The sequence below is a fragment of the Lytechinus pictus genome, chromosome 1 (genome assembly GCF_037042905.1).
Source record: "Lytechinus pictus isolate F3 Inbred chromosome 1, Lp3.0, whole genome shotgun sequence".
Taxonomy (NCBI): domain Eukaryota; kingdom Metazoa; phylum Echinodermata; class Echinoidea; order Temnopleuroida; family Toxopneustidae; genus Lytechinus; species Lytechinus pictus.
Window position 1 is genome coordinate 24,085,792 of NC_087245.1, and position 24,119 is coordinate 24,109,910.

Here is a 24,119-nt window from a genome sequence, read left to right on the forward strand (position 1 = left end):
CTGGCAATTGTTAATCTGATTCTAGGGATTGTATGGTCTTCTTGGTCTCTCATCTGGTTCTGTTTCAAGACCGAAGAAAACTGCTGCATCACCAACAAGATATTTCCTTTCTTCCATCGAACCCTTGTCCTATCGGTCATGGCTTGTATCTGTGGAATCACCTTCAATCTATATCTCCTGGTCTCGAGGCCATTGAGGTACCATAGCTTGGTGACAAGATCAAAATTCGCTATCGTCTTCGTGACAATAATGATAGCTATATTACTGGTGGGGAGTACTTATATACCTTTACCAGTTCGACCATTTTCATTGATATCAGGTGTCTTATTGAAGCATTGTCTGGATGACGGTCTAGGTATAAGTAACGATCAAGGATCATCTATCGAAGGCTTAATACTCTTACTTCCCATCTCCCTCGCTCTATCATTCACTTTAGGGATTTACATATATCTCCTAGCGATTGCCTGTAAGAAGAAGACGGTCGGAGTCAACTTAAAATTAGTCAATCTTCGCCAGAATGCGGTAGATGATGGCACTGATCATTCACCAACCGATCCACAAAATCAAAACGATCAGAGAAGAGATATGGAGCGACAAAGTCAGGAAGGGTTCTACAAACGGTTCAAGGGTGTGCTGACAGTTCTCCTCTTATGGGGTTCTTCTTGTATCCTTTGGATATCGTACATCCTCCAGTTTTCCCTTAATAAAACACCACCCTGGATAAAGGTGCTTCTTGATGTTGTGGCCGTGAGTAGTACCTGGATTCAACCTATCTTGTATTTACTTACCAATGAGGAAGCAAGAGGACTGTGTCTGAGATCTATTCAGCGAAATGGAAAGGTTACTAGAAAACACTAAAAATGTATTTAAAAAATATATATATTGTCAAGGTTCGTAGGCTGAATAATCAAATAGTAAATGTTTTAGGTAAATTATGGAATAACAATAAAGTAGACTGGTCATGTTTCATAATAAAAACAATTATAATTGTTAACAGTTTATACAATCATATATGTATTACTTGAAGTGAGTTGCAAAAAATCAAAAGTCAATACTTGTGTAAAATAATATGAATTGATCTACAGACAAAGCGTACAAGAGTACGACACCAAAGTAGAAATCCCAGGACTGTCAAATTATATTTTTTGGCATGTTCTTCTCCATTAATTACAATAGCATTTATTTCAACCATACTAATATTGACTGTAATGTGTCATCAAACGTATAGAAGTTTAAGATTAAAAAAGAAGTAACTTATTATCATGGTGACTTAGGTTATCTTGCCAAATTAAATCCTAGAATGTTAAAAGTCGCCATGTCAAAATAATTTATTGTAATCTATGAAGCTTTACCAACCTATAATCATAATTATCATATTTCTTTCTAATCAGATTTGTTTACCTATCGTATATACACATGCATTTTATATTAGTCATATTCTTTTTTGGAATTCAGATATTATCACAATGACTCAATATTTTTTCCAAACCATTTAATGTGATTAACTAATATGTAATAATAATGGGTGTTGGTTAAGACTATAGGAAATTTTGATTGGCCATATATATGAATTATCAAATATCTATAATACATATTGTTTCGAAAGGAATTTCTTTTTAAAATAATTGTATGCACAACTATTGCAAATTTGGTTCAAAGGTGTTTTGTTTAGGAAATTAACGGATGTCTAAACTATTTCTTTTTTTTCGCCTGGTTGCCCTCATATTCTAACTGACTTCCATTATTATTAATCATCAACTGGTGTTAGAATTTTTAAATGTCTTTTTTTTTCTTTGAGGTATACGCCTTTATCAATAGTAAACAGGTAATTTTGGCTAATGGATTTATATGCAAGACATATTTTCCTGTTTTAGGATTACTCTGGTATGATATCCTCCATACAGTAAGGCTGAAGGAAAATAAAATACATCTTAAGATACACTAAATTTTATGGGTCTATAACAAATACAGATCGGCTACGGTTGACCGAATATTTACTCCAGATTTTAAATTCAAACAACTGAATATTTAAAATTTAAGATTTTTATTAACATCCTTTGAGTTTTGAAAATGAATATCAAGAATTTAAATCCAGAATTTAGTTGGATTGACCGCAGTCCGTCTGGATTTTATCCCTGTGATTTAAATAAAAGATCATAACATCTTTAGTTGTAGATGTTTTCCCTCCTATTTCATACATCGACAATTTGAAATAAAGATTGTATTGTCTTTAATAATCTATTATCGCGTTTCTGTAGACCTATGAAATAAAAGCAATATGTTTTTTCTTCGTCCTTAACGGAGCAGGATTATGAATTTTGTGTTCGTCTCCTAATTGACTATGTCCAATATATATATTATGAGTGGACAAAATAAGCCTTCACACAATCACTGCGTGATGGAAGTTCTCGTCAGGTCTGAAATTACTGTATTGACCAGTGTAATACATCATCATAGTCATACACCTATCATTCATAGAGTGGTCCCATTAGTACAGTAGGGGAATGCTGATCATTGCATTCAACGGGTTAATTGATATCATCTTGATTATTATGATGTGGCAAATTAATTGTTTTATGCCTAACGTATTAAGCTGTTCTTCTTGGATGATCCCATGAGTGACTTGGCGAGGTTGCTGAATGGAATCTCTACCACCAGCCACAGGAAGAGAGCTGCACCGTACGACACGAGGATTATTCCCGATACTCCAAACGCCTAATTCATCAATAAAGAAAATAACAACAACAATTATGATTTTATTACTTCTACTACTACTACTACTACTACTACTAGTAATCATAAAAATAATTATGATGATAATAATAATTGGAATAATGATAAAAATGATAATAACAATAATGATGGTAATGACAATAACAATAATAAAATTAATAATAATGATAAGAAGAAAAAGGAGAAGAATATTCTTTTAAGTTTGTTGGAGATATAGCCAACTTTGAGAGAAATGGATGTGATGTAATAGAAAATTGTGACATGCTTAAGGCCCGGTCACACCGCCCGAACTTTGTTGCAGCATTTCTTGAAAGGTAGGGGGAGAGGGGGCCGAATTTCGACAACGCTTGTCAACGCGCACAAAATGGAAAAAAGTAATCGAAAACACGGGTGTTGCCATAGCGGTGCACCGCTGAAGCCGGCGTTGCTTTAGCGTTGGTTTAACGGTAGCGAACGGTAGCGAGCGTTGGTTAAGCGGTGACGCAAGCGTTAAACGCCAAACCAAAGTTCATCACCGCAATGCTATTCAACAACCGACACCAATCCAGCAATCCCGAGTCCACTCGTACAACGCTTGCAACCGCTCCATCAAGTTTGTGCAACGTTTAATCACCGCCCGTGCAAAGCTGGCGAAGCAGCGGTGGCCCAGCGTTCAATATTTATGTGTTGGCCTAGGGGCCCAAGCGTCCAAGAATTTGCGTCTAGCGGTGCCAATCTTCGACTGGGCGTTGTTGGAGCGGTGGTGAACTTTGCCGGAGCTGAAAATTGCCCGCTCTCACCGCTCGCAATATTTTGTGCAGCTCAAAACTTTCGGAGCGGTAGGAGGGGCCATTAGCGGTGGCCGAGCGTATACGGCGTTGCGTTAACGGGGGCCAACTTCTGTTAAACGGCAGTGAACGGTAACGAGCGGTGATGAATTTTTTCACCGCTCCCGGAACGCTCCAGCAAAGTTCTGGCGGTGTGACCGGGCCTTAAGAAGTATGTGGGCGAATGAGTGTGTCAATATATGTGTGGGTGTGTTATAGATGACAGTATGGGGTAGGATGGGTTTGTTGGTGTGTGGGTGTAATACATGAGGGTGGGTATGATTGTGTATTAAATGGGGCACTGTTTTGTTATTGAGTGGGTGTACATTATTTGGGTCTGTGTTTAGGGGAGGGTGTGTAATAGATGGAAGAATAAATGTTTTTGTATGCGATTCAGGAAAAATGGAGGGGGTGAAGCCCCCAGGCTCCCGACTCCGTGGCCCCTAGTCAGAGCGTTATTCAGCGTCATGCCTTCTTTAAAAGAAAAGTGGGTTATATTGTATAGCTTGGGAATTCCATATTAAGGGGAGAAAATCAACAAAAGTATTTAATATTCATAATGCTATATAAAGTTAACCCTATTTCAAGAATAGCTTTCAGGATTAATGAAGGGGTAACCCACCACACTGAAGATGACCATATAAAATATATAAATACTTATTCATTTACATCTAGAATCTTTGTTTATATATGAAATAAATGATATCCGAGGTACTCACGAACATGATGTTGGTATAAAAGTACGTGCTTCGGAAATTAAAAGTGATGATAGTCAGTATGATGGGATGAAGTAAGTAGTTGGAATATGAGAGCCGACTGAGGGGTATCCAAAATCTCCAAGACAACAGCGAATTGACCCAGCCTTTATTCAGAGAAAGAAAGATAGGTGGATGGGGGGGGGGGGGGGTAATAGGAGAGAAAAGGTAATTAGATGAGAGAGACGGTAGGCGGGTTATACCTATGTTTCTAGGTATTAAAATTACGATACACGATACACAAAACACACTGAACTCAGACATGAAAGATTTAAAAATAAAGCGTTTTGAATGAACTATAACTAGTTAACTTTGCATGCAAGACAAACTCTCTTCTGTGACAAAACTGTCATAAACAGAGTGATGAATGAGATAGAAGGTCAATATAAGGGAAATTTGTATGTATGCGTGTGTTAGGGAGAGAGAAAGGGAGAGAGATATTAAATGGCCAGATTCAAATTAACAATATACCCTCCCTCTCACCTCCGTAAAAAAAAGTTGGTCTTGAACATCTCAGTTAATAATTATAAGAATAACGAAAGATACAAACAAATATAAAACAGTTAAAAAGGAAAGAAAAACCCTATATTTGCTTTATCAAAGGTCACGTCTACCCATAAGAATGTTGGTTTGAATAAATAGAGAAAAATCGAACTAGCATAATGCTAAAAATTTCATTAAAATCGGATGTAAAATAAGAAAGTTATGACATTTTAAATTTTCGCTTATCTTTCACACCTAAGTGACATGCAAATGACTGAAATGACCCAGTCGATGATGTCCCTCACTCACTACTCCTATTGTTTTTTACTGTTTGAATTAAACAATATTTCGTTTTTTACAAATTTGATGATAAGGAACAACTTGACTAAACCATATAATATTAAACAATACTAATTCTACATGTTAAGAGAGGAATTAATCGTTGTTTTACTTGACAATGAGGATAAAATGGGAATATTTCATATTTCATGTAATAATATACAAAATTAATAGTGAGTGGATAACGTCATCAGTCTCCTCATTTGCATACCGACCAGGATATGCATATAACTGTTTTGTGAAATTAAGCGAAACTATCATAACTTTCTTATTTTACATCCAATTTTGATGAAATTTCAGTGTTATGCTTATTGGATGTTTTCTCTTTTTCTTCAAATTCACTTTTTGTTGGGGGTGGACTTGTCCTTTAAGGGGAAACCGGATTTAATTAAACGTAGGTCTATATTGTGATCTTACCTCCATATCCATGGTGACAAGCGATAACAACCCAGGCCACGCTGACAGCCCAAGCAAACTTCGACAACGCCATGTACATGACGAAATACCTCCATTTGAAAGGGGTATACCCCAAATCGTTTTCACCAATTCTCTTCTCCAACCACTATAATCCCGATCTGCCCCCAAGCAAGAAATTTAAGTATCAAAACACCTATTTCTTGACCTCGCTCTGAAGATAACTCGACAGCCCAGCACAGCAGGGGGTCACACACGATGGATTGCAACTTGTCTAAGAGCCTGCTATGGAGTTCCGTGTATACACGCGGTGAATGCATCGTGTGCGCAGCGCTTTAAGGGCAGTCCCTGCATGCAAAGCATAACCTAATTTTTATTCGCTTATTTTCCTTATTTCGAGGTCGATTTTCTTCGTTCGAAATTGAAAAAGGACTAATATTGGATGTCTGAATACAATATGCCTTTGAAAACGTGATTAAATATCGAAGACAATAATTTAATTCCGAAGTTCCTTCTTCAGGCAGAGAAGTCTTACGTAATAGCACAGCTGTTGTTTATCATTTCGTCCTTGGCTTTACTGGCCTGTGGAGGTGAAATTGAGACAACGGGGATTACATGGCCAAGATGGGTTTATCGGGGCTTGGAAATGTTCAAATGAGAAATGAGAGTTTCAAACGAATTTTGGGGTATATTACCGCAGTTTGCGACCCCAACAGCGGTGGAACTCCAAATGGGCTATTTTCGTAATGTAGGCCGCGCTGTCAGCAGTAGATAATTCGTTACCATGGTAACTTGGGTAGAAACCATACACACACGCCATCCCTATGGCAGATGTAGCTATCCAACCAAAAACAGCCATTATCTTTAGAGAAATCAATAAGTATATACGAAAATATGATTTTACATAGTGGAGAGCTTCTTGTCATGTACATGGATAATAATAAGTTACACCTTGCGAAACGGCGACCCATTTTTTTTAAGAAATCGAAAATAAGATATATACAGTATCACCCTTAAAACAGGTGTGGAAATGTAGCAGGTACGATGAAATTATATTAATCAATAACTCATAGGTACACAAAGTACTAGTATAAATTTTACCTTAAAATTCAGATTCTTTATGTGGGGTGAGAAGAAAAAATGTGTTGCAGGTTTTTTTTTTTAAAGGTGAAAGTTGTTGATGACTTTCGAACAAAAATGGTGAAAGTCAAATGGCTTACTTTGCCAGCTTGAAAATGTAGATTAAGCTGACAACTAATTACAGCTGGAAAATCTACGTACTGATATCTTCATGTGGGTTCTTGAAATTGTATAAATACATAATCATACATTGTTACAGTTCTGATAAAAATCGCAATCCTACATTATGCATAGTTGCTCCAAATAAGGATCGTTCAAAACACCATCAACATCTTTTGGGGGAAAAAAGAATAAATGTTGACTTTTAAAAATCCCTTATCGTATTTAATCAATATGACGTTTAGCAGTACACATTTCTACATAATTCTTTTTTTTATACATTACTACTACTACTAGTAGTACTGCTACTACTACTACTACTACTACTACTACTACTACTACTACTTCTACTACTACTACTACTACTACTACTACTACTACTACTACTACTACTACTACTATTACTACTACTACTACTACTACTATTACTACTACCACCACTACTACTAATACTCCTACTACTCCTACTACTACTACTACTACTACAACTACTACTACTACTAATACTACTACTACTACCACCACTACCACTACCACTACTACTACTACTACTACTACTACTACTACTACTACTACTACTACTGCTACTACTGCTACTACTACTACTACTGCTACTACCACTACTGCCACTACTCACTAGTGTACCTACGGGGGGGGGGGCAGTCTGCCCCCCCCCCTGACGAGCCACAACCCATGCAAAGGACGTATCCCTGCCCCCCGGACGAGCTTGAAAGACCTTTTTTGCCCCCCCCCCCCTGACGAGCTCGAAGACCTTTTTTTTTTTTTTTTTTTTTTTTTTGCTTGTCAAAATTTTTGGCGGACGGTTTGGCCCCCCCTGTGGAAAATCCTAGGTACGCCACCGCCACTACTGCTATACTACTACTACTACTACTACTATATACTACTTAAGTTCTACCACTACTGCTACTACTACTACTACTACTACTACCACTACTACCACTACTACCACTGCTGCTACTACTACTACTACTACTACACACAAAAAACAGAAACTTGCATGTGTTAGTAATCGTACTCAAATGTCAAAATAATTTTGACACTATAGCGACATACTTTGATGAGTACTTTCACTCAATGAAGGTACTTTGAAAACTCATCTTGTCGAGTATATTTCATTTGACACTATAGTGACACATCAAGTGAGTAAATTTGAATAACTCAATCTAATGAGTAACTTAACCCAGTGTAATGAGTATGTTTAAAGTATATTTACTGATTTTTTGAGTATGTGAGCATATTACACACTTGATTAGTTTTAGCGATAATCTGACGATTAACTGCGCTGAGAAAATGAGTAGTATATGACTCTTGTATGTGAGTTTTGGGGTGTTGAGATCATGCATCCAAGTAATTTTACTCGGATCTCGCGTTAATTGCTTGCGCGCACACGTGATACCGGCCAAATGTGCAGAGCATGAAGACTTTTCTGGTAAGTTCTACATGTCTTTTTATTTATTTTCCCCCTTTTCTTCTATAATTACTTTTCTTGACAATAATAGCTTAGACCTACATGTATGGGGCAAACATAAATGCTATTTATGGTGACAACAGGGTGCATTGATCTACATTCTCATCCATCCGAGGCTCACGCCTCTCGGTTTGGGTAACCACCAACGAATTATATTTCTGTGGTAACCACACACCAGCCTGTTGTTGCGCCGCTACCCCGGGGCCAGAAGGGAGTGAAGGCCAGTGTGCCGCTACGATTGCTGGAGTCATTTATGAGGAGGGCAAATAAGTGACATCGTCCATGATTACATAAATCATGGACGATGTCACTTATGTTCTGCTATCATACCTTACAAACTTGAAGAAAAACTCATTTGTACGGATTGTTTTACATACTTTCACTGACAGGGATACTCAAGAAAAGTAGTTAATAAGTAATGTCCTTGAAAAAAAGATCAGGTGTAACAGAAACCCAGATTCTCGAGTAAAAACACATACGTTACGAATTTTTGCACTTAATTCTTTATGTAAAAAACAATTTTACTCATGGAAAATAGTTCTCGTTTTTTGTGTGTACTACTACTATTACTACTACTACTACTACTACTACTACTACTACCACTACTACTACTACTACCACTGCTACTACTACTACTGCTGCTGCTGTTGCTACAACTAATACCACCGCCAACACCAACACCACTACTACTACAACTCCTACTACTACTGCTATTAATATCAAAGTTTCTGTCTCTTTTTAGAAGGCAGAAGGGGAAAAAAGAAAAGAAAGACAGATAGAACAAGGGGAGTTTGAATGATGGCTTACTGGATGCATGGAGATTCTTTTATCTCGGTTCATGTGAAGAAGATACCCCACAGCCATACCGACCAGATAGGGTGGGATGCGACAGTATGGCTTCACGTATATCATCTGTTGAAATTCGGCGGCATTTGAATTTAGGTCCAGCATACCGCTATTTGAAATAATTGGATATATAGTTATGATAGTTTACAGAGAGCGATATTTACATGCTTATCATTTGCATGTGTACATACATGATTATTGTTATAATGATGATGATGATGATAACGACGATAGTGGTGATCATGATGACGATGATGATAATTATGAACATCATCTTTATCATCACAATCATAATTGAAAATTATGATCATCTTGATAATGATGATGATTATTACGATGATAATAACAATAATAATACTTATTATCATTAAATGATAAACAATTGAAATCAATGGTAAAAAAACGACAATACCGAACAATATTCGTATAGTTCATAATAATAGAAAACAAAATGTACATATATTTTAACAAATATGGTTGTTTTATTATGTCATGCGCCGTAACGAAATCTCGCGATATATGACGACAGTGCATTTTGTTTATGGTTAACACGTTCAATTTTTAATTGCTTATCATTTAAAAGTTCAGTAAAACAGTATCTGCTGAATCAACATGATCAATAAGTTTAAGTATCATTTCAGTCATTTACAAAAGAACTATTTGTTTGTGTATTTGTTTTTATTTCCATATAAAAATCATAAATGAAATAGATGAAACTCAAGAAAAGTATTTGCAATGGAAGATGGCCCATTTCAGTGATATTTACTAAATGTCACTTTTCTTCCATGGGGTCCTAATTAAAAGAAAGTAACTTCAAATATGTAAGGTTGAAATTTAAACAAGAAATAAAGCACAAAATAATAATTAGCACAGCATTGACCAACATAAAGTCATGTGTCGTAATTAAGTCACATGATATAAGACGACGATGACTGTATCAACATACTTTAGACGAGCGTTGAAATCATTGATGACCATCAAAACAGTAGTGGTTGTAACACTTGCTACGCATGTGACTATCAGAGCTCCAAAGCCAATCCTAGGTTTCCTTTGAAAACAACCATATAGAATGATTATTTACTAAAAACAAGCAATATCTTCGACAACAGTTACGTGATGTTTCAGAAACTTGATTAATTAACTGCAAAAACTTCCATTGGAGGATACTAATTAAAATGATCACTGTATTGTAAAAAATAATTAAAGATCATTTGGCGAATTACTGTATACTTTCTTACAATGGCAATACTACTTTAATAGGTGAGAATGTTGTTCGACAATTACCTATTGTGTATATATATGTAGATATTGCAAAAGATGTATTTTTTCTAAGTTGCAAGTGTTCAACTTTGGTTAAATTATTACCATTTTACATGGAAGAACCCGTGTTGTAGTGCCGGCCTACTTTTTCAAAGCCTTGGCCTTGAACATTCAAGCCTTGGCCTTGGCCTTGAGGATCAAGGCATTTTCAAGGCCTTTTCAAGGCATTTTGTATTTTGTACTTTCATTTAATTTTAAATAAGTAATTATAAATGTTTCAAAAATTGTTCTGTATATTTAATTGCACTAATGGTCAATACTACCAGTCAGCAGTAGCAGTAGCAGCAGCAGTATAGTAAGTGTACTAGCAGTGCCATCAGTTGTAATTATCATCATTATCAAGAATTATCACATGCATGTATGTAATAAAGAAAACAGCAGTGATGAAAAACAGCATTACTTGGTAATGTGTTGTAATTATGACTAATGATGATAATAACAATATTTATAAATGTGATAATAATGATAGTAATAATGATTATGATAATGATTACAGTGATTTGATGACAGGAATAATTCTGACAGATCTGACTGCAATTATGACAACAACTTTCATAATTAAAAAATAGATAACTCTAAGAATGATTACAAGATGGATTTCGATTCCATTAGGTTTTTCCTTGTATTATTTTTTTTAGCCAACAAGAATGTTTTGATAAGATTAGGTAAACTTGAACACATCTTCAATTTTGTCATACCCAAATGTGCTATGTCAATGGCATGATGAGCCAAAATGTTGAGGGAACAAGAATGGCATATAGAGCAAAATGTCTGCCAATAAAGTTGAAAGGGATTGAAGCGAGCGAGCGAGCATTTTTTTCACCCTCTTACTATAACAAAAGCTAATTTTGTGATAGATTGTGACAATATGTTTAGGAAAATAATATTACATTTATTCCCTTTCTTCTCCTTTTTCCTTCTCTAATTTTATTCTCGGTGGTGGAACTTCTCTCTCTCTCTCTCTTTTTTTTTTTGGGGGGGCTGATATTTTTTAAGCAGGCGAGAAAGAGGAATGGGAAGAGAAAGAGAGAGAGGGGGGGAGAAGTGGGAAAACATGTGAGGGCGTAATAAAGATGGGCGGGGGTGACACATTTGCCTGGTTCTAGGCAGAATATACTGCAAAATCAGTTAATATGTTGATAGGCAGTACATCTTTTCTGTATATTTTGTTTTGGGTCTAGTGTCTCAGATTGACAAAACAAAGTAAAAAAAACATGTTTACCTCTTTTTAATCATATGGTTCGACAGTGAATTTCATTTCACTACAGTTTCAAGGAAATAAACAAAGTATTTGTTTTTGTGTGGTTTGTGATTTGTGTGTGTGTGGTTTAATTTTACTGTTTTAAGAATAAATTAATTTACCCTCCCCAACTAAGGGTATGGGTTGTGCCCCGTTTATTTTATATCCTTTTGCATATAACTTTATTTTGTGAGTACTGTTTATTCCGGTTTTGAGGTAAAATAAGAGTAGAAGATACAAATAATGAAAATTTAAATTTGAAAATCGCATCAATTATTGTTTAGTACGGTACTTATCCTGTTCATGGTTATACACAAATGTTTAGAATGTCCAGTTTTCAGGTTTGGAATAGCACAAATTTTGGGCCCACGTTCTGCGCTCACATAAATTATTGTTAAGTAAGGTACTCATTATATTCCCGTTTACAAAAAAATGCTTAGAATGTACACTTTCAGGTTGGAATATAAAAAAAAAATTGAGCTCGCGCTTTGCGCTCGCATTATTTGATTGGTAAGTTATGTATCCTATTTATGAGTCACTAAATGCAGTCCTTTTCTGGTCAGTATACTAAAAACTGAAAAATTCAGCTTGCGCTTTGCGCCTGCATTAATTCTTTATTTAGATACAAATCTTTTTCATGATTACAAAAAAACTCGGAATATTTAATTTTCATGTTTTATTACAAGAAAAGTCCAGAAGTTTGAGCTCATGATTCGTGCTGGCAACATCTCGCAAGGATGCCCTTTTAACAGTAATTAGCGCCATAATTGACCAAAATCGAGTTTTACAACTTCAGAATTGATTTTTTTTCAAAACCGCTTGCTCGCTACGCTTTTTCGCGGAAACGTTATGCCTAAATAAAACTAATCAATTAGAAATCACTTAAACAAGGCTTTGCTCAACTTAGTTTCTACAAAACACACAACTACTTCAATAGATGATAAGTCATTTTGAAAATATCTGTTTGCACCAAAATCCCATTTTGACATAATATAAGTGCCCTTTTTGGCTTTGACCCCCTCCCCAAACAAAAATATGTTCTGCTGCCCCTGTCCCAGGGAGTGGAGAAAGATATACGTTGAGAATGGGCATGCCAGGATCAGATGACCGTGGTAATAACAATTATTGCAATTTAATTCGCCTAGAAAAACAATGTATTAAAGTACATAGGTAACTATATATATTGTTATTTTAATATTTTTTTCTAGATCTATCATGAAACTATCTTTGTTTACGTGTACATGGTCAAAATTTTTGCTCGCTCAGTTCGCGCACTCACACCTTTTATACATTTTGCCCTGTGTGCCATGTTTGCCGCCTAAGCATTGTTGGCTCATTGTTCCAAATATCGAAAGTTTGAAATGCCTTGGCCTTGAGGTTTTCAGGCCTTGGCCTTGGGTATTGAAGCCTTGGCCTTGGGTATTAAAGCCTTGGCCTAGGAGGTTTGAGCCTTGACTACAACACTGAGAAGAGCTGTGAGATATATCAGTGTCGTGATGCACAGCTTATATCAGTATGTCATTTCGTATAAGTTGTCATTCTTATTGATTTGTATACTTACTTGTATAACAGAAGTATGAAAATGGGGCTGATAACGAAGAACTGGAAGTCATTTGCCAGATACCAAACCCAACTGATACACTATAGCAGAGAGAGAGACAGAGACAGACATACAGAGAGGGGAATGGACAGAGAGAGAGGCAGAGACAGAGGGGGAGAGAGGGGGGGGGGGAGGGGAGAGCGAGACAGAGAGAATGGGGTTAGATTACCTCAAATGCTAAATTATCTTGAATAAGTCAATGGATATCAATTTTCAACATATATTCATTTTACGTATAAAAAATACAGAACTTATTCAATAAGGGTAAGGCTAGGCAGGAAAGAAAGTTTCAGGAAAAAAATTAAAAATCATGCAAACCATCTCGAAAGAATTTCATGAGTATTTATGCAAAAATTACCAATTTAAAATAACGACGGCCATATTCGCAGCCTGGCTAAATTAGTTTGCTTATTTCTACACCATCAAACTGAAATTTGGTTAATTTTCTTTCTCAATTACCGTATCAAAATTATTGTCCACTAATTAGACTCATAAATCAAGCTCTCAATCTTACTTTGGTGGTTTGAATAAATATGTTTAAATCTCCAACCTATACGTATTATAGAGTCAAGCAAACCCTGTAATACCGAATCATGATAAGAATTACTCTCTATAGATTAAAAAACAATATTGTCCCTAATCACAGTTTTCTCAGAGTAAAACTAGAGACCAGTTCTTTTGGAGTGGATTGTATACAGTGAATGCTAGCTCCTTTGAAGCGGCTGATGTGCATTTTGGGGGACATTTTCGCTCCAAAAGAGCTAAAATTAAATTCTTAAAAGTTGCAAATGTCAAACCAAAATGACTTTTCACTCATTTCACTCCAAGATGAATGTGATTAGGAACCAAAATAGCTCTTTTGCATCTAGAGACTACATTTCTTCATCAAAAAAATTATTATGGGATAGGTCTTGACTTACTCTGCCGTGAACGAAATTGTTGATGTAGAGTAAGTTTGCCCACCACCCTTCGCTGCAGCCATGGTCAATGACTTGGCCTGGCCACTTTGGACCTTCTCCTAGCAGTGGTCTTATATACATCCAAATCAACATGGAAAATGCCATCGCCGGGGTGAGTCTGAGGTTTAAAAGAGCAGTTCAATACCAAAAAGTCTACTAATTGATTTATAAAGTATTACAACTATTTTGGTTTCTTTGCCCAGGATTGTCGAAGGTTTGTCGAAGGGTTGGTGTTCGATTCCCCGCATTTGGTCTTAATTGAAAATAAAAATTCTTATTTGATCAAATCTGTAGCTCTTTTCATTATCATGATTTTATTTCACATGTAGTAATTTCTATGACAGTTTACACTACTTTAGAGATTTTGTTTCTTTATATAATTTCATTTCCATAAGTAATTGTATCTCTGTATTTGAACCCTACCTAAGGAAAAGTCTAGTGGGCTTATAAGAAATAAGTAATAATTACATCAACAACAAGAACAATGATAATAATAATAATGATAATAATAATGATAACAATTATGAAAATGATGATAATAGCAAAAATTATAATAATAATGATGATAATGAAAATAATATTAATATTAATGAGATAGCAATCGGTAATGCAGTAACGATAATCAATATCGGAAAATGACATAAATAATAATAATGATTACCTCCAGTAACGCTGAAAGTAGAAACAAAACCAAGGTATATGTCCATTTGTTTTCACCATTCGTTTTAAGGTCATATACGTCACTAATAAGCCACTGCAAAGAAATGTGCATCGTTAAAACAAACTCAAATGTTATTTTTATGAAGACAATAAAGTTATGCCATCGACGGTCTATCAAGTCATTTTAGAGTCATATCGAATAAATGAAATGTAAAATGTATAAATTTGAGACGAATATCACACATCTTATGTTAATATGATGTTGTTTGCATTTTGTTCTCGCTTAGCATATGCAGATTCCAACACAGGGTTGGCACAACTCAGAATAACCAAGGTTATCAAATCATATCATTATACAAGTTCAATGTTGTTTTTTTAATCCAAACCAGGTATTTTTTTCATATAAATGAATGTATACATCGTATTTAATTCAATCATTTTCCCCAACATTAAATATTTTCTGCAATATTAGGCCTACGTATATATGGTATAGAAAATGCTTAAATTTGACCCTGATTTAGATACAAATCTGATGATATTTTCCTCAAAGTTCTGCTTAAAGTAACGTCTTCTGTTATTTTTTTTTATTATTCTTAAATTTTCTTGAAAAATATGTTGACTGCTAATAAACATTTTATCATGTTGATAGAAGACTACAACTCTATCTAAATAGTCTCAAAAGGTTTGCCATGTAGCCACTGTTGTATTTTAACTGAAGTGCATAATATATTTTTAAATAAATGTCAGGATTTAACTATTGTCACGCCGTTATTTTCCTACTTTCACCAGCTTCACATATTCATCCAATGATGTTCTCACCTTAAGAAAAAGAAACTATCGACAGCTAGATAAGCATTAACGACAACCTGGAATCCAAAATGGGTTAGCATTTCCAGAGCGAAGGGAGCGTTTGCTAAAAACAATTAGACGAGGGATAAAAATCGGTAAATCATTTTTCAAAATTTCACTAATTTTCATTTTGCTTAACAGCGATAAATTACATGTTCTTTAAATAATCCACAAGCAGAATAAACCAATTCATTCCTTCCATTTTCATTTTGCTTATCTGTAGCAGTGGCGTAGCTCCTGGGGGGCACTGGGGGTTCCTTGTTTTTTCAGGGGGGCAACATTTTTTTTCCGGTGTGTGTGTGTTTGTGTCACAAGGGCGGATCCGACTTTCGCCAATAGGGGACGGGGCCCGAAATTATCTTCACCTATATTTTTCCCGATCAGTCACTTCTTATAGTTTTATTCTTATAAAACAACATAAACATGAAATGATCTCATAAGCCTTATAAAAAGTGCGAGCGCGAGCGATTTGTTTTTTAACTTTCATGTATTTTGTCCTGAAAATTTAATATTCTGGGCAATGTAATGTGTGATCCTGAACAAGATGCGTATGTAACTACATGATTACTGCGAACGCCAAGCGCGAGCAGAAATTTTTAATAACTGTTCTAGCATGATCGAAAAGGGACCTGTTAAGGACTGCTTACATTTACCCACTGGGCGTTGTGGCGTGCGCCTGTAATCCAAGCTATGCGGGGAAGTTACAAATTGATGTAGAGGTTCGAGGTTCGAGCCCTGGTCACGTCTTTCGGATGGTGACGTTAAAGGTCGGTCCCAGACGTAAATAATCATATCTGATTGATACACGTCTGACAAAACTCAAATACACACACCCACGAAGATGGTATATATTTTAATAATGGGAGCGCGAAGCGCAAGCAATTTTTTTTTGACATTCCGACCTAAAAAATTGTCATTCTAAGCACTTTTTGTATTCATAAATGGGATAGGTATGTAACTAAACAATTCTTGCGAGCGCGAAGCGCGAGAGGAAGAAAATTTATATTTTAGACCTAAAAGCGGGACACTCTATTCATATTTTGTAAATCATGAATAGGATATAGTTAATTGTGTATCGTTAATATAATGCGATCGTGAAGCGTGAGCAGACAATGATAATTTAAGTACATTTTAAATAAAGAACATGCAGGCTATCGCGCGTGTTTTAGATTTAGACCTAGAATCTGGACATTCTGAATACATTTTTTTAATGGAACTTTATGGAATACACGAAGACAATAGGAACTTGGCAAATCAAACAATGTGACCACGCAGCGTGAGCTTAAAATGTTGATATGTAGACCATAAAAAAGACATTTTACAGAGCACTTAAATTTTTAAATGAAAAAAAAATAATGAAAGCTCGATGTCCGAGCTAAAATGTGTTTTGTATATTGACTTCAAAACTTGCTCCATATCAGCCTATATTGAGCAAGATATGAATCTCATCGAACAGGCAATTCTGGCGCGAAGCGCAAGCAAAATTTGTATATAGTAACATGAAAGATTTTTTTTTTGCAAGTCTTCCCCTCACATTATTTCATTCACTCGTCTTCCTCCTCTTATTTTCCTCTTCTTTTTTCTTCTGTCTTTCTCCTTCTTTTCTTTTTTTCTTTTCTTTCTCCCTTTTTTTTTTTGCTCTGTCAATTTTTTTCAGGGGAGGCACCTGGGGGGGGGGGGGGGGGCACACAAAATCTCAGGGGGGCACGTGCCCCCAGGCCCCCCCCCCCCGTAGCTACGCCACTGATATGTAGTTCCCTATTCTCATTTAGTAAGCTACTTTTCATTCGATGTAAAAAAAAAACACTATTTGACGACCAGTCTAAATATCACAGCAAATACCTATAAAATGAAAGGTAATATTGAAGGGGCTATGTCTATGATAAATTCTAGGCAAAATTATCATTATGATGCATCAATAATTTTACCATAGAGTGTATTGCCCATCAGGAAGGAGGGCACATGACCGAGTATTATCCACGTCATGCTAAGTACCCGGATGCCATCCAAACACCGAATGGTTGCATTCGTCGTCTTGGTGTTCATCAGATTTTCTAGATTGAGGTTGAAAGCGAAGCTTCTAGTCACTTCTTGACATACCCGAGAAATAACTGAAATAAATCAATGCAATTAATGATTTATTTTTCATTATGATTTTTAAGGAGAAAAAGGAGAAAGGGGTGAATGAAAGGGGCTGGAATAGGGTAAGAAATAGATTTTAAAAAAGTTATATCTTCATCTGATGTGAAACAACCGGAAAGGAGCGAGGGGAGAGAGAGAGAGGGGGGGGGGGTGTCAGAGAGAGGAAAAGGAAACGGAGGGATAGCAAGAATGCGTGCATAATTGCGGCTTGGAGAGAGTTGGGTATAAGATGAAGACGTTTGAAAATTAACCTAGTTCTGACAAAAAAAGGAGAAAAAATACAAACTACTGTGCAAAGTTAAATAAATTATTTGTGTCGCCAGGATGCCAGACCGAAAGCTTACTGTCTCTTGGAATGATAGTAAAAATGCCAAATTGTTGAAATATGCAAATCCAAATTCGGGATAAATGATTCAAGACTTGTCATCGGATGTAAAAACGAGTCAATGAAAAGAGATAAGGACACTGCGTGCATGGCCTGAGTGCGTCTTAAGGGTGTCCATAGATCTAACACTGCATCTTTAGAACATTCTTCTGAATGATAAGTAAATGAAGAGAGAATAGGAGAGAAAAAGATGGGGAATCATAATATGTACCTCGCCCAGCATACCGAATGACTCGAGATAACTGTTTACTCTGCTCATCCGATGTTGAGTTGGAAGTATTCTTTTTTGAACTGATGTCATTATCAAGTTCCTTGCCTTTGGATTGGTCCATCGTGTTTTCGCCATCGCCGTCAATCTCCATCCTGAACCCCTCGTTGGTTAGTCCCTGATCGGTCTGTGTTCCGTTGTCTTGATTTCCCCTCACCTCTGTAAGACGTTCAACATATTAAAATAATTTTCATATTTCTCAGGTAATATTGATAACCCAATCTTATTTAACTTTCCTACCAAAATAAATTTCATATTTCTCAGGTAATATTGATAACCCAATCTTATTTAACTTTCCTACCAAGTTGCCAGTCACTGTTATCAGTTTCAATATTACTTTTGATTAAATGAAACCATGATTATTTTGGATATTTAGGGATGATTGTGTCATCAAATTACTCTTTTAGTTTGGGTTTGATGGCAACTCTTTTCTGGAATCGGCCATAATAGTCATGACAGAAACGACAACGGTAGTTTGTTTAGCTATGAGAAGTTGGCAAGTTGATGATTGTAATAGACTCACTGATGGACCGTTGGGTCACTCAGTGGTCATAAGGATCCTTTCTAAAAAAATTCATTTGTGAATCACCAACACAAATCAGGAGCTAAATGTTGAGGAATTTGATAAATATAACAATAATGATGGTAGGAGTATGGTGTGATGATGATGGTTTTAACTGGTGATGGTGGTGGTGGTGGTGGTGGTGGTGGTAGTTCATGGTGTTGGTCAGGGATGGATCCAGTATTCCATTTATGTGCGGTTCCATAAAAAAAATAGAGAAAGAAAATAGATCCTACTGATGATTTTAGTGATGGTGGCTCATGCGGCAGCGGTGGTGGTAGTGATGGAGATGGCGGGAATGTCATACCTACCGTAGACTTCTGTTGGCATTTCTGCAGTCGTTATGATAGTGTTTTGTGATGCAGGTACGTTCTGTGAGGGCTTTGATAAAGTTGGCCTTCCATGCCTGTCCTTAGACCGCCAAATCCGCAATTCATCTTGTAGGGCCCCGATAATCATTAGCAAGGCAAAGAAACAACTCAATGATCTGAAGAATGGAGTATAAAAAGGACAATAATCTTTAGGAATTCAGAATGATTTCGGTGTATTTTTTTTCTAAATGTGAAGCTCTTCAGATAAATTTCCAACTTAGTAAAAAGAAACTATACATCGTGCTCACATCGCTACGATAAACGTGCATTGAATTATCTTATACAATGTTCTCATATTTCGATTTTTGAGATTAAGGTTTGATTCATTCTCTTAGTCAAAATGATTAAAAAATGATGTACCGAACTAAGACAGATATAACGTATAACGTATTTGAATATATCTGAACGATTAATGTCTTAGTTAAAATGTCAATGATAATAATGTTGAAAATATCACTTGTTTATACTTAAGTATATTGGCAGTCAATTGTATATGTTAAAAAGCGTACACTCACAGAGTTGCCCAGAAGCCTTTGGTGAACGGTGCAGGAGGTTCTTCTGAGCATTGAACCGCTGCTGCTGATATGTCGGTGTCGTTAAAAGGTGCGGATATTAGGTCTGCACGTTACCAAAAAATAACAAAACAATTCCAATTCATGACTGATACATTGTTAAGGAGAAGGAGCTAGGGAGCATGCCATGGCCCTGGGAAGCGGGGGTGTATTTTCCTGGTGGGTGCTGCATGTATTATTCTCGATAGGCAGCACCCCCTGGAATTCTGGAAGGGGTGACAAAATGGAGATAATTGCACTAAAAATGTTACTTGGAAGAAAAATAAATATATACTTGAATTGAATTGAATACCAAAGTGATATAGTCTACAAAGGGCATGTGAACTTTAACAAAACGGCTACTTTAAATAGTTTGTTGGACATAATTACACAGTAAAAAAATAGCAGGTTATTTAAGCCTGTCACTCTAACAACAAGTTGTTTAAACTGTTTTGTAATTGTTAAAACTTTTTAAACAACTAGTTTAAAAAGTTTAACCAGTTGATTCAAAAGTCTATACAGTATTTGTTAGAGTGACGAGCTCAAACACCGTGCTTAATTTTTAAACAGCGTTTTTACAGTGTATTAAAAGAAGAAAGGGAATCGATACTTAGCTGCACTATCTTTATGTCTTGGGAGGTTATTTGAATGATAATGTCAACGTTTGTTATTGATAACCTACCGTAAAATCGCATTACAATTATTACAAAGATAAAACTTAACAATAATCAAATTAAACATTATACCGTCAAAATTGAATGTTTTATGTGCGTCCAATTTAGCCGGTTTGTGCCATCACATCGGGTTATCGGATCGGGTAATCGCGAAACCCAACTATTCGAGAAAAGGGCTCCCTAAATTCCCAAAACGTCGGGTCCAGTTTACCCGCGACCATACGAGAATTTGGCTGTAATTCTCACGAAACATTGGGTAAATTAGACCCACCCATTCGGGAATTCGGGGGCCCTTTTCTAGAATGGTCGGGCAAACTGGACCCGACGTTTTTAAGGGACCTTTTCTCGAATGGTTGGGTTACGCGATCACCGACGATGGCACAAGTCATTTAGCCCTGATCAGAATCAAGACAAGGGCCAGAGCCGCCACGAGTACAATGTTTGTTTATGTATTAAACAAAACATTGTTCTTTTGTCACGTGATAAGATCTTGTCAAACATACCTAACAACAAGTTGAGAGAATTAAGAACATCAGAATTTGAGCAGCTTTCGGGAGTGCATATACCCCACTGTAAACGAATGTTCTGTATGGGAGGGAAAAAATGTAAATTAAAAACTGTGGAAAAAAATGCCCGTGCAAAATGCTCCAATCATACTGTCTATTGTACGGGAATTATTCATCAATAATATGAAAAGTTTTTTGACAGTTTGACAACGTCTTTTTCAAAGGTAGGCCCTACTTCATATCAAATTTTTGTACCAATTTCGTGTTTGACTGGATTTACGTTATAGCTGAACTCTAACAGCTAGTGCTTTTACCCCCTCTCAGTTTCACTCTATTCATTGAATCCTCGTCCTTTAAAGGTATTGTTTAACTTTGTGAGCAGCTGATTTAAAAAATTCTCAAACCAAGATGAAACATGTGTACAAGTGCATGTATTAGAACTAATAAACCCTGAAAACCACCATTATTGAGAATGAAAAGCTAAAACTACAAGGCAAACCGCGATTTTGTAAATAGGCGTCTTATAGACGCCTAAATAGTACACATAAGTGTATGGGATGAAATTAAGATGGTGTTTTCGGTCACTTTATATTTCAATTTTTGAAGCACTAAATAATTATTTTCGAACGCAATTTTTTCTGGGCTTCATTTTTGTAACATATCACAGACACAGGTGACAAGTGTGACCTTCTTGCTCAGATTTTTTAAAAGTCAAACCAATGTTAACCAATCACTTTAACCTTCCTCCTCCAATTGCTTCTTCCACGTCTTTTTACTCACATTCATTGACAATTCACCTGAGGCTCAAACGCTTTCTATGTGATATCACTTTGTCACCTTCAGCAATGTCATCCTGTAAGTATATCTTTTGACAGGGGCATTTCACCTTCTGGTCTAAAAGGGGGCAAAGTCGCACCCAAATACAGGCTCCAAGACCAGAAAGGAACAAAGTTGTACCTGTTTGGTCTTAAAGCATGTTAAGAACCTCTGCAGCGGAGTAGCTTGTGGCTCCTAGTGTAATAGCAAACTGTAGAATACAACCTTCAAGAACTACATGTTTAACAGAAAACCAAACATGGTACTGTACAAGACAATAGACAAACGGCATTGTGAAATCCAGAAAATGAAGGAGAACTTAAGGTAACATAAGACATGATAGGACGTCGAAATGCAAATAAGTAAAAGGAATAAAATTGAAGAGACTTACGGCGGGAACTGATGGCAGTTTGAGACGGATGTATGATAAACAGTACCTGAAGGTATCAATGGCCATGCATTCATCAAAATGGCCCAACCACGCCCAGTTCCCAACGAGAAAACCTGCACTCGGTTTACCTGTCGCGTCTAAAGCTAAATCCAAAACGAAATAGGGGAATTATAATGTTAAAACATTAATGAATGTAGTGGGTTTTTTGTTTTGTTTTATAATAAAACAATCCTTTTCATTCTCGAGGTATTTGTATTATTTAGGAAGAATATTTGCATTATTTTTTATATTCAAGATTTCCACTGTATAAGTAAAAAAAAAATGATGCATGTCTGGAGGCAGTTCAGGAATGACCAGTGATGGGGATGGGTACAACAAGACAAAGGATGTTTAGCCCATTTTGGAGAGCAATCAAACTGATCCTTAGTCGGGAAGGGTCTGAAAATAATAAATCAAACTATATTAATTTGGGGGGCATTCTTTAACCCATTTTAGACCATATAGCCAGCTTGAATTGTTGCTGGGTCTATTTTAATCTAGATCATGACGTAAGAAGTTATTTGTTTGGAAAACTCTACGTCAGTCCTCTCTCTTTTCATCTTCTCCTACTATTAGAAGGTGAAAAGAGAGGGGACTGATGAAACGGTTTTCCAAACAAATAACTACTAAAGTCCAGATCTAGACTAGGCCTATTTACTTTATAGGCATAGGACACATATTGTATATGGTTCTTTTCTTTCTTTTCTTTTTTGTTTGTTTGTTTCAGATTGACTTTTTAATCGAATTTATTCCACATCCTTTACTCTTCGTTTTTTTTTTCTTGGTCGTGAAGCATTATTGAAGGGAGGGGCGCCGCCCAAAGGCCCCCGCCTGGCATCTGGACGCAAGTGATCATCATCACCATCATCATCATTTTCATCATCATCATCACCGTCATCATCATCATCATCATCATCGCAATCATCATCATCATCGCAATCAATTTCTTACCAAGTGCTATTTTCCCGATGGGTTTCTGTGCAACCAGCTTGGCGAGATCTTTCCTACACTCTATCGAAACATTACTTCCCATCCTGTCTTCAAATGGAGTATAAGGAGACTCTCCGACGGCAAGCAGATCCCTGATCATCGTCGGGGTCATCATCGAATAAGATGACATGGGGAAACAAACGACGATTATGGCAACGATGAGTAAACGAATCCAAGAGGCCATCTTGTTAGGAACTCTCAACTTTCAATATTAAGGTTGTTTATGTGTTTCTTTACAAATTAGGCCCTATATACATCTTTACCAATTACGTCAACAGCCACGAATAGACAAAGTCTTTCATGATTACAAAATTATCTTTAAACAAACATACCGCGATCGTTGCATCGAACATGTCGAAAGGTTCTCTTTACCACGATGAACCAATTGTGATGGCGGCTCAAGTGCTTCCAAGGTCACTGAAGGTATAAAATGTCGTTACTTTTTTCTTCCACATTTTCTTCTGGGGGCGGGAGGTAATAAGCTACAACAAAATTGTATTTTCTTCTTAAATGATTTTAAGCAAAGTGAACAATTGTTTGGACAATGGAAGAATTTGGAAATGTCCTACGATCTTTTATATGAACGGGGTTGTGTTCCTATCGGTGTTTTGATATCAAGGTGATGATTTTGCAGATAAGCAAATTTGTCACCTCATTGGAATTATAAATATTATAGAACAATATTAGCTTAT

The 24,119-nt window shown here is 36.3% G+C and overlaps 1 protein-coding gene across 2 annotated transcripts; it reads right to left on the reverse strand.

Moving 5' to 3' along the window:
* Positions 1-964: 964 nt before the first annotated feature.
* Positions 965-23,977, reverse strand: LOC135153906 (nose resistant to fluoxetine protein 6-like). Of its 2 annotated transcripts, XM_064098738.1 has the most exons (17): positions 23,389-23,977; positions 22,399-22,541; positions 21,189-21,270; positions 19,976-20,078; positions 19,401-19,576; positions 18,471-18,686; positions 17,661-17,843; positions 15,703-15,796; positions 14,885-14,977; positions 14,185-14,341; positions 13,226-13,305; positions 10,051-10,152; positions 9,066-9,213; positions 6,279-6,392; positions 5,534-5,606; positions 4,259-4,401; positions 965-2,715 (listed from the first exon to the last, which is right to left on the reverse strand). In XM_064098738.1, the coding sequence occupies exons 1-17, from the start codon at positions 23,609-23,611 to the stop codon at positions 2,581-2,583; spliced, it is 2,265 nt and encodes a 754-aa protein (XP_063954808.1). In that variant the 5' UTR covers positions 23,612-23,977; the 3' UTR covers positions 965-2,580. The 2 variants fall into 2 exon arrangements, with proteins under 2 accessions (XP_063954808.1, XP_063954814.1); XM_064098744.1 differs by lacking the exon at positions 4,259-4,401.
* Positions 23,978-24,119: the final 142 nt, after the last annotated feature.